The following is a 12682-nucleotide window of genomic DNA, read 5'->3' as shown; positions in this document are numbered from 1 at the left end:
ATGACTATGAAAGAAGCTATATATTTACACATTTTAACACGATATAGCCTACACTACGTTTTTGGGGACCGTTTCTTCAAAGGAATTAATTTTATTCAGCATGTATGCATTGAATTGATCAAAAGCGATATTAAAGACAGTTGTAAGGCTACAAAATATTTATATTTCAAATAAAAACACCACATTTTAATCATTTGAATTCTCTGAATCATCACCTAAAATAAATGAATCACGGTTTCCACAAAAATACTAAGCAGCGCAACTGTTTTCAACATTGAGAATAATTAGAAATGTTTCTTGAGCACCAGATCAGCATATTAGAATGATTTCTGAAGGATCGTGTGACTTTGAAGACTGGAGTAGCCTAATGATCATGCTGAAAAATCCAGCTTTGCCATCACAGGAATAAATTACATTTTAAAAGATAAGGAGAAACAGTTATTTAAAATTACAGGCTAATATTCACAATGTTTTACTGTATTTTGATTTAATAAATGCAGTCTATTTGAGCAAAAAAATTCTTAAAAAAAAAAAAAAAAAAAATCGGTTTCTATAAAGTTGCCTATCATCCAATTCAACGGTTTGGAGGGCAGTTCGCTGCGGTAAAAGGTCAGTCAAAGTAGGTGATGCTGGTTTTCGGAGGAAAGGACAATCAATTTGTTGAGAAACTAGTGGACTGTATGGGGAAAGAGACGAGACAGCATTTAGAAATGAGAGTTGTCTGCGTAGACTATGGCCTCAGGAGACCGGGTTATGCTGAGGTGAGGGAGTCAGATCATTCCTGAGTCAGGCTTTTTCTGCAGTAGGGACACATGCCTTAATGTTGTAAAAAGTAATTAAACAATAAAACAGTCCTAAAATATACCTCTCTTACGCTATATCTACGTTTTATATCCGAGAGTTAACAGATAGGCTAACGCAGTCGCAGCATGCCTAAATGAATCACAAATTAAGTCGAATGCCAAAGTTTCAAGTCAATCCTCCATAAAATAACTTCGTTCACCCACATATATTTCTCAGCCTATGAGTCGGTTAGTTTGGAATGTCTCAATGCTTCTTTATATTCACATTAAAAAACACAGTTTAGCTAGAAAATGCTAAATAACATGCGCAACTGCATCGACTCTCAGCTGTCGGTTCGTTTGGTTGCCTGGTGCTGAATTGAAGCAGTGGGATGGAAGAGAATGCTGAGTGGCTGGGGGCCATTTATATGCAAAAGAGCGAATAGAAATTGCAGCACGGTACAGCGGTGAGGTGTGTGGGAGAGAGTCATTATGAGGAAGATAAGTTAAGGATGCCGTTGGGGACAGGCTGAGACCGAATTAAAGCAGGATGCAACCAATGACGACATGCTTCAATTAACACCTCGACTGTATCTCTGTATCGGCGCCTCATGGACAACGAAACGTCCATTCAGGAAGTTGTGCTGTTTGGTGTGTTCAACTTTAAGTGGTGCTCACTGCAGTCAGTGTCAAATGACGTCCAGCTCCACCTCCCTGAACGTCTAATGGACAGGAGGGATAGAGTTGTGGGTAGGGTTAGGGTGTGGATATTCTAGCTCCACCCATTAGGCTCAAATTACATTCACTCCTCCTTGCTGGACGTCCAGACGAAAGGTGCATTCGAAATCGTCTGCTGCAGGATGTAACCCATCGGGCGAAGAGCTGAAAACGGAGATGTGAAGTCGGACACTTTCTGCTTCCCATAGTGACGCTTGCGCTGTCTGCATACTTTATCACAGCTGAAGTGGAATAAATGCAATTATTATCAAATACACAGAAGTTTCAGATACGTTTTCATTCAATTCTTTATGTAGGCCTACTGCTTGATACAGCATCTGTTTGTACAAGAATAAAGTTCTACTATAGACCTTATGTAGCCCCGCCCCTTTTCAGCGCTGCACTCATTGTCTTTTGTCTTCCGGTCTTTATTTTCACAGCGATCTTGCGTATTTATGAATGAACGACTCGTTTTAAAATCTTCCCGGTCTACTGACATTTGTTAAGACATCTGCTTTAAACATTACAATCCTCATGACAACTTTCGTTAACTTTAAATTACGTAAATCCACTTCAAAAGCTAATTACTCCTGGACAGCATAGAAATATACAGAGCGACCGCAAAACCGGAAGTTCAAAGACAATATTCTAAAGATGGCAGCGCCCTCGTTTCTCTGGTGCATAAGGTCTATATTCTATTTAAATAGTCTACCAATGAAGTGGGGCCACGTTTTTTATCAGTTTTATTTTGATAAACATGACACAATACAACATAAAAAGAGCTTTTATTGTTATAAAAAATGCAGATATGTGAGCATTAGTGGAACTGAAGGTGTTAGAATCACGAAAACACGTGATCGTTGTCATGCGGTCATCAGAGCTTGTGCGGCGCTTGAGAAGCTGCGGCGGCTGAGTCAACCGTCTGCTCTTGAATCACTGTACTTTGATGCCATACGTCACAGTCGTGCCGTCGGCGCTGTCTCAAATCAAACAAAATTTCTAGCCGGCATGCACTGCCTCAAGTCAGACACTGATGGGCCTGCGCAGCGCTGTATGAAGTCGAACAAGCCCATAGTCTTTTTTTGTCCATCAGTTTGATTGGATTGTTGGATCATTGTAGTTTGCTATTGCTTTGATGTCATGTGAGAGACACGTTGTCCCGCCCTCGCGCCAGAATACTCGTCATCAGAGAAGAGATGTTGCTGCAAGGGTTATTTTGATTAAAGATTAAGAAGGTACATGTTTTTGTTTTTTTGTTTTTAAAAATAATGATGTGCACGGATAAATCATTTATAATAAACTCTACAATATTCCATAAAAAAAAAATTTAAGTTTAAGTTTCTAATTTTCTCATTTCTCATATTTATATTTTATTTCATTTCAGCTTTATTTCAGTTACCTAAAATTATTTTTAATAGTTTTAGTTAACAAAAACATGCATGCAAACCTTAAGGGATTGCTTTACAAAGCAAAGCAAATTAACTACTGGAGGTTACTACAGTTCACTGGTGACACATAGTTATTATAAAACAGACTACCACTTTATCGTTCCAAACCTTGGCTTATTGACATGGTATTAAATCCATTTATGGATTAAATGTGTTAGAATTAACCAAAATGACCAGTCATGTCTTTTTCTCTTACAGGCGCAATTGCATCATATGTGGACTCAGATTTCAGAGCCACTCCTTCACCAAACCCACAAGATCTACTACCTGTCATTGGCTGGCCCTTTTGGAGCTAAACCGTGATTGGTCTAAATCTAGGGCACGTCTTGACAAGACATACTGACAGTTAGATATGCACATGCGGCCATATGGAAGTAACTGCAGTGTTAAAAATAACGTAACAAAAGGAAAAAGGTTTCAAACCAGCCATTTCCCCCCCTAATACAGTATTATTTATTAAAATGATAAAATAATGCACATGTCTTTGACTAAATGCATTGACTAAATATAATTAGCTAAACTCTACTGGAGTGAGCTAATGGTAAAGCTATACTCATCAGATAAACCTTGAAACTGACCAACACTAAAGTCTAAAAGTCTCTTGATTACATCAGTGGTTTATCCTCCCATCTTAAATATCTGCGTACAGAGGGACAAGAAGTTTTCGTCTTTGTTCAAACGGAGATTATGTAAGAGCTCTCCCACAAAGAGGCGGTCCTGCCAGCTTTGCTTCTCTCAAACACCACCAGGGAACTTCCCTTTTAGCATTCTGCTTTTATAGAGACACAGCAACAGTTAGAGATGCCAGACAACCTGAGCGGGCACTGCTTACATGTTAATTAAGATACCCTTTCTCCTTGCCCTGATTAACCCAAATTCAGTTTCATCAGGGTTTACAGTATTTTAAAGCAATGCACAGAGATCTATTCACTTAGGAACACTCTGTTCTTATGTATCTGATGTTTGTAGAGCTGACCTTGTATTAGTTTAACTCTCCAGACATGCTGAGTAATGACTGAGCAATACTGTCACTGATCAGTGCTAATTCCATTCTTTATAATTATTTATAGCCTTGCTAGCATGGCTCGATAATCTGTTGCTATTCTTAAATGACTCATCTCTGCCAGGGACAAATATTCCTGGATGTTAAGTATAGAATGTCATTCAAACATCATGACATGTGGCCCTTGCAAATCAAGATCACACTGATCACGCACAGATCACACACTTGAATAGTGTGGCCACGTGCAAACTTTCACACTGCCAGTTCACAAGGTTCGGTGCAACACACAGGTGTTTCCTCAATTATGCTATAAAAATAGCAGATTTCAAACCTAGCATCCTAGATATTCATCCTAAATCCACAATATTATTTTCATACTCTTTGCATACGTTCACAAAATTAGAGCTTGTTTGGAAATGATGCATAATAACTAGTGTATTTAACTTGAGTTTCTTTTCTTTTCTTTACAAATCTCTCATTTCATCTCAAATACGCTCCATATTGACACTGTTAACTCCTTGGTAAAAATGTTTGTTGTGGAAACTAACAACTAAGGGGCAGTTTTTTTGTGTGTGGAAATATTTCATCTATAAAATAAAAATAAGTAAGCACATACATATTAGACATATTATTAGACATTAATAACACTCCTTGTTTATGTTATCTTATAGTTTCAATCACACGATAATTTATATTTTTATAGCCTAATGGTTTTATAAAGTCTGAGTTTGGGACTAGAGTAAAGCAATTAAATCTATACATTAAAGTCATTTGAAATAAAGCAAAAATAAATTACAAAAGCATAATAACATTTTTCCAAGTTTTAATGTGACCCTCATATAACAAAAAATAAACAAAATTAAATTAAATAATACAATTAAAATAATAATAAACCCCTGGGACATAAAAGTGGGAAATATATGGCAGCCATATGGCAGCTTAAGTGATTAAACATACACACATGTGAAATGTAAAATTTGAGAAATATATTGCTTCAAACTGAAATATTGTCACTTTAAAGAGATACAATTTCAGTGCTTGAGTTCAATTATTAAAAGTTGAATCATTGAATTAAAAGTTCCACATAATGCAGCATTACTAATGTTCCTCTTGTCCTTCAGATTAGATTAAATCACGTGAAAGAGTCAGCTCGACCCTTTCTGAGGACATACCATTCAATTTATGAGGATAACAGGCTGAGAAGAGTAAATAGTGAATCTTTTTCTTGAATATTTTGTGTAAATGCACAAGAAATGAATTTCCCAGAATCCTAACAGGCAAATAAGGAATGTGTTCCAGTGAATGGGTGAGCACACTCATTTTACCAGAGAAACTAGTGAACTTAACAGATATGCTATGATTATCCTATAGTAAAAGCAGATCTGCATGAGTTATTGGCTGAATGGGTGGAGGGAACCAATGCAACACTGCATGTCAGGGTTGAAAACGTTCCAGCTAAGCACCACACCTACCGTGTTATGTAACCTCAGTTGCCTTGAACATTCTTACAGCTACACGTTTTCCACAGAGCACCCTGTCTTATAGTCTGCATGAGCTGATCATGTACAGCAAGACAGCTGCTGCAGGATGAATTCTTTGCCCTCTCTGGCTCTGTTGAATGACAGCATGTCTAGTATTTTTTCACATAGTCTTTAACTTGCAGTGTGGCACAAAGAGAACAAACATTTCATGATAAGATAGCTTGTATTCAATGCAATGTCAACTTTAGAAGTTTTTAAGGGTCACTAAGCACTTATTCTTTGCTGATTGTTTGTTAACATACACCTTTGCACTTTCTGCAGGCTCTGTTTCCTGTGAAAGATAGGGGAAGGGCTTGCACTTCAGCCTTGCATCATGCATGCATGCACAAAAAAAAACTTGATAAATATATCAGAGGGAAAAACATCAGCAGTCTGAAGGTCATACAAGCATCTGGATTAGTTAAAGTGTCATGAAGTCAACCTGTTTTAGAACTGCTCATATATAAATATATTAAGATATAATGTGGGAAACACATGGAAGCCTGTTTCTTCTTCAGACAAATTTTAAAAAAGTATATATATAGTAGTGAGATAGAGTTTAAAGTAATAATTAAAGTCACAACTGTGAGACAGCGCTGATTACTAAAACTAAAATGTAAATAAAAATAAAGCTACTGTAAATAGAAATATATATATAACAAAAAACTAATGAAAATGACAAAAGAACATAACAAAATTAATGACACTTAAACTGAATACTGTATATCAAAATAAAAGCTAACTCAAATAATTAATACATATTATATTAGTATATAAACAATACAATATTTGGGGCTTGAATAGGCTTCCATAGAACCTAATGATATTGGCTTTCACTCCGATCAGTGTGAGATATAGAGTGACAATAATTATTTATATTGTGTTCCAAAGCAGAAATGGGCTTCCATAGAAACATAATGCTGTGTATTTTACATTGGCTACTCAAATTACAGAGCAACGCTCTGAGAGTTGGTTTATCTACCAACTCTGATTTTACACTGACTTCTTAAGAATAAAATAAAACGGAACTATTGCTTTATTGCGTTTTTATGAAATCATACCATTACCACAGACTACTGCTCTGTCAGGGACATGTTACTTGCAGACACAAGAGATATTGCCACACAACTGTCATGCATCTCCTAGAAATCACAAAGAAAAAACAGGACCATAAGGTATATCCCTAGCTGACTTTTGTGCTGCGTGAATGGTGTGAAAGCTCGGCCTCTAGTACTGAGAGGTCGCACACAGAGAGAGATTGGTAATGCTTTAATGGAGCACACAGGCTCTCATTATATAACACAAGGCTTAGTATTGTAAGGCTGAGTGGGGTGAGCATCTCCTTACCCAAACCAGCTGATCATCTCACCATAGCATCACTAACAGCTGTCAGCCAGCCAACATTATGCCATTAATAAATTACCCAGGACCACAACATTGAGTAGTTGTGTAGCAACGCTATTAACGTACAGTTGAAATCAAAACTATTCAACTCCCATTGCAAATCAGGTTTATTGGCAAAATGTACAGACTTTCAGCTGTTTGCAATGAACAAATCAAACTAAAGTAATCGAAATAGCTCAACACAACAAAAGTTTCAAGTGGTTTCCCCAAATTCAGCTGAAAATGCAACTTTTAAATGACTTCTGCAGTCTCAAAATTATTCAACCCCCTGAACAGAATTCCTCACAACAGCACAAATCTGCAAAACAGGTGTTGTCTCAAGCACACCTGATGCAACTAATCAAGGGCTTCATTAGTTGCACCAGGTGTGCTTGAGCTAGAACACATGAAATATCTGAACTGGCTAGGTTTGTTGAGTCACGTTTGACTGCATGTTAGAAATAAGTAAAAAGAATGGTCCAAAAAATTTAAGAGAAGATATCATCTCCCTTCACAAACAAGGAACAGGATACAAAGGAGATAGCAAATGCACTAAATGCTCCTAGAGACACCATTGGAAAGATAGTTTGCAAGTTCAAAGTTAAAGGAACAGCAGTTACACTACCTGGACGGGGCAGAAAAAGGAAGCTATCAACGGCTGCAACCAGATTTCTGAGAAGGCAGGTTCAGAAAAACCTTTGAGTGACTGCAAAAGACCTGCAGCAAGACTTGGTGGCAACAGGCAGAGGTTTCAGATTGCACAGTAAGGAGCGTACTAAATACATGCAGTTCCCATGCCAGAACTCCAAGACGTACACCACTGCTGACCCAAAAGCACAAGAAAAGTCAGCTCCAATTTGCTCAAAATCATATAAATAAGTCACAGAAGTTTTGGGATCATGTTCTGTGGAGCGATGAAAAAAAAATTTTTTTTGGAACTTTTCAGCCCTATGGATCAGCGGTATATATGGAGGAAGAAGAATGAAGCATATGCTGAAAAGAACACTCTGCCTACAGTTAAGCATGGTGGCTCTGTGATGCTCTGGGGCTGCTTTGCATCCTCTGCCACTGGAAACCTGCAGCAAGATGGATTCATTTTTGTATATCAAGAAATCCTAGGAGAAAACATCCTGCCGTCAGTGAGGAATGCGGAAGCTTGGGCATCATCGGACCTTCAAACAGGACAATGATCCCGAGCATACCTCAAATTCCACCAAGGCTTAGATGCAGAAGAAGTCCTGGAAGATTCTATAGTGGCCATCACAGTCACCTGACTTGAACCCCATGGAAAATCTCTGGTGGAATTTGAAGGCGGGCGGGTGCAGCACACAAACCCAAGAACATTACTGAACTGGAGGCCATTGCTCATGAGAAATGGGCTAAGATTCCTGCCAGAAACGCTGCCAGAAGCTGGTGTCTGGTTTTACATCTCGTTTGCAGCAGGTCATAATGGCAAAAGGGTGTTCTACTAAGTACTAAAGATGCTTGTCATGAAGGGGTTGAATAATTTTGAGCCTGCAGAAGTCATTAAAAGCATTTTCAGTTGAATTTGGGCAAAACACTTGAAACATTTGTTGTGTTGAGCTATTTTAATGACTTTTGTTTGATTTGGTCATTGCAAACAGCAAACTTACTTCATTTAAACAGTTTAGTGTAACTAAATCTGTTTAAATCAGTTTGACCCATATCATAAATCTGTTATCATAAGTCAGAAAACATGGAACATTCCGCCACGTCTCACACGTGAATGCCAGTCACTAGCATTACATTTGTTTAGCAACGTTCCCTTGCGGGTTCCAAGCCGCTCTGGACCACGTAAAGGGCAGCTGCTAGATATCATCCAGCAGACTGGATGTGCCCGGCCAAGTCTGGATTGCCTGATCACGTAGTCGCTCAATGCACCATGGCATGGGGAAGAGCTGATCCAGCCAAACATTTAGAAACTGATTTATGCTTTTATGAGTCCCTTTATGATTTATGATGGTTTTATCGTCATGCCAGTCTGTCACGGTTGCATATCCCTGATAAAACAGTTTGTGCACATCAAAAAGGAAATCTTGTTTAATATAAAATGTAATATAAATAAATACATAAATTCTGTTTATATAATATATATATATATATAAATTCTGTTTATATAATAATGTGTGTGTATATATACACACACACACACACATATATATATATATATATATATATATATACACACACATATTATATAGACACAAACTTTTAAGTTAGATGCGATTAATTGCTTTGACAGCACTATCTATAGGCTAGATAACGTTTTTCCGCAGCATAATAACCTTTACATTCTCTAGTATACATGTATGTGGATCCTGTAAATATGCTCTCTGGGTGGATGAAACGACATAAATGCCTTTAAAAAAAATGTTCTATCCATGCTACATGTTTGTTCAAGCCTCAAAATGACATTTTAAGACAACTGCAAATCCCTTATTTAGTTGCTAGTGTATGCATCATGCAGATTAGTTCCTTTGACCGCCTGGCAGTATGCGCATCTCACGCTGACCTATTTCACATGAATGGTCAGATCGTTGGACTACATTTGGTCTGACATACCATAATGCCCCTTTGTAGCTACAGCAGCCATTTTGATATTTAATATATACAGCAATTCTCACATTTGCTTTGCTTTTGTCTATTCTTTGTTTCCATCCACCTACATTACTTCAAAGGATGGGTGCTACCATGATTGTGGCTTGGGCGGTTAAAAAATTGTATTGTTCATGGTTCAGTGAATGTTTAGTATAAGATGAAAAACACAACTTTGGTTAAGAAAGATGAGAAGGTTTTCAGAATCAGATATCCAATCACAAAGGATAAAGTCAGGAATATAAAATGCATGACGGAAATGCAAAAATAATTTCTTAAACATTACCCCCCAGGTTTTGGACAAGGCTTAACCCTAGTCCCAGACTAAAATGCACATTTGAGCTGTTTTAACTGAAAGCAACTTGCACAGACATATCTTAAATCATGTCAGTGCCATTGTTTTGTCTCAAGATGCACACCAGTAATATTTTCCTTTTCAAAAAGACATGCTACCTAAATGTCCTAATTGAACTAAGGCCTAATCCTGGCTTAATCTAAGCCCTGCCTTTGAAACCAAGCCTACATTTTGAGAGACTTAATTCAGTTTCAAACACTCACAACATACGAGAACTGAAGATTAAAACTTCGTCTTAAGGACTAGATATATCATAATTAGATTAAAGGTCATGAACCGATAAGCTCCATCAGACATTTATGGGTCTAATACACTTTGAACCATTAGGAATTATGTAATGTCATGTCTCGAACTGTCTGCATTAGCATTTATGACACTGGTTTTAATGCATTTTAAAAGAATCAAAATGGTTGAGAATGGAGAATAAAAAAGATACTTTGGCCAAAAATGAATTTTCACTCACATTAATTTAGTTATAAACTTGTTTGACTTTCTTCTGTAGAATTTGAGAAATGTTTTGGTTATGTCCATACAAACGAAAAGTCAATAAACAAAAACTGTTGGTTTACACTCCTTTTGCAAACTTGAATTGCAGAATTTACCACCCCCTCAAGACGTTACAAACAAGAGAACACCTTGAATGAAAACAAGCTCAAACCTGCCTTTGCAAAACCATGGTCACACACGCAACTCTTATGAAACCAGATTAGCAGACACTCACTCAAATATCTAATCCTGAATGGAGTTAGTGAGTGTCTGCTAATCTGGTTTTATAATTTCACCCAGCCCACTGGTAAATGTTGGCATCTTATTGCACTTGAGAGAAGCCACGCAGTTCTCTGGAGGAAGACAGTGCATTGAGGCAGTTTAAGTTAATACTTTATTTATAAGTCACTATATTACATAACAGCACAACATAAAACTTGAAATCTTTTAGAACAAAAAACAACCAGTGGCATTACAGACTCAAATGGGTCCTGTTCAAAAGGAAACAATGCATGACAAGCATACATGCTTGAACAGCACAAGTGGGAAATGAAGACAGAAGGCACGCCATGACACATGGACAAGTGCACAAGAGCAGCATTAATGCATAAAAACCCCCTCTTTAAAAGGCAAATTGGCTAATATGAAGAAATGAATTACCAGCATTCAGATTCTTCTACAGCTTCAAAATGACAATGTCAAGGACTTTCTGACTTGGCATACAGAGATTTTAAAAAAACAAAACCCAAAACTAGCTGGAAGAGATTCACGCTGCTGAAATGGTCAGTTAAAAAAAAAAAAAAATTATAACAGCATCTTTACTCTCATAGCCCTTTAACGTCCAGTGGAAACATCCTGAAAGCACCAGAGACTGCCAAAACAAGCAACGTGACAACTAATTTGGGTAAAAAACCCTTTTGATGGCAGAGGGGGGTCTAGAGCCCTTTAGGTCCACTGCTGCACATTCACTTCCCAGTCCAACAGTTCATGAATTGTCCATTAGAGGTTAACGAATCAATCCTATCGCAAAAGGCTACCTCCGCCAATTTCTCTCTTGTAACGACTTGTGAGATGATCAGCCTGGACGGTGAGCTTGGACAGAACGGCAAACAGTCCATGGAGGTGGTAGTGGAACTGGCCCTCCAGGTCAGAGCCCTCCTCCACAGCTCCTCCGTTCACCTCTTCTTGCTTCACCGCCATCTCTAGAAAGCTGGCACCACCACCCATCTCCCTCTTCAGCAGGCCCCATTCCATGTCATTCTTAAGGGACTTCACCAGCAGGTAGTGCTCATACATATCCCTCTGTTTGCTGGGGAAAGGGGGGACGTTGTTGTTGTGGCTAACAGAGGCTTGGCTGTCCTGGTCCTCCAGAGGCACGTCCCGCAGTAAGCTTGGCACCATGATGGTCTCGTCCATGTTGTTGGCAGCGGCGATAAACCGGTTCATGACGTTGAGCAGTGAGTGCTTGTTGCAGTGTGTGTCGTTGCTGAGTTGCATCATGGCAAAGCTGAAATTAAAAATGTGAAACATTCAGAACTTCAAAACGCATTGCGATGCAGGAAGTGTACAATAGGCTATAATCTCTTGCAACTAAAACCATTATAAGTCGACGAGTGTGATAAACTGATTCTTTTACATCATGACATTGTCCCTGACATGCCAGTATTGCACATTACATGCTCTACAACAGTCCAATAAAGCAGTTTATTGTGGATTAACGGGCCCTAGTTCAATTTTTTTGCAGCCATGATGCAGCTCGAAATATGAAATATAATTTGCATTTATTTTAAACACGAATTCATTTACGTTTCAGCAGAAAGGCGTTAAAACGTTTGAATAAAGCGCTATTTAAATGAAACCAACTCCGCGTATTTTCACCAGAGAACTACGCAGATTCAGAGCGACCATTTCGTTCCGGGTTTTAGCGGTTCAATCGAGTCAATAGCTCTCTCAAAAAAAAAAAAAAAAAAAAAAAAAATAGTTTTAGTTCCGCGCGTCGCTAGTGCAGATGGACATTTTGCATTGATATGGTAGATTTTCAGATATTAAACCGGTAGTACAGAACGGAAGTTAACACTACTAAAGAACCTTGCATTTTAAATTTAACGTTACAGGAGACAAGCATCGCTTCACCGACCTTGCAATCACACGCAATAAATCTAAAAAGGGGTTTAGATGCAATTAACTTACCTGATTGAAACCTGGTAACTGACTGGTATAGCCCAATAATAAAATATAAAAGACTAACAAAGTTGCCAACGCTTTATATCGTTCCAATTGAGAAGAAAGTTCCCTTCTTCTGAGGGTGCAGGGGAAGACCGACAAACTTATACTGTTGACGTCAGGCGGGGAAGCGTCATGTCCAATGATTA

At 38.1% G+C, this 12682-nt stretch overlaps 1 protein-coding gene across 1 annotated transcript; it reads right to left on the bottom strand.

The window, feature by feature from the left end:
* Positions 1 to 10686: 10686 nt before the first annotated feature.
* mid1ip1l (MID1 interacting protein 1, like) lies at positions 10687 to 12653 on the bottom strand. Its single transcript, XM_084132456.1, has 2 exons — positions 12501 to 12653; positions 10687 to 11817 (listed from the first exon to the last, which is right to left on the bottom strand). Exon 2 carries the CDS (start codon positions 11808 to 11810, stop codon positions 11331 to 11333), a length of 480 nt encoding a protein of 159 aa, XP_083988582.1. The 5' UTR covers positions 11811 to 11817; positions 12501 to 12653; the 3' UTR covers positions 10687 to 11330.
* Between the last annotated feature and the right edge of the window lie 29 nt (positions 12654 to 12682).

This window comes from Abramis brama, assembly GCF_963993115.1.
Source record: "Abramis brama genome assembly, chromosome: 13".
NCBI lineage: Eukaryota > Metazoa > Chordata > Actinopteri > Cypriniformes > Leuciscidae > Abramis > Abramis brama.
Note: the sequence above shows the minus strand (reverse complement) of the source record. Positions and strands in the feature narration are given on the sequence as shown.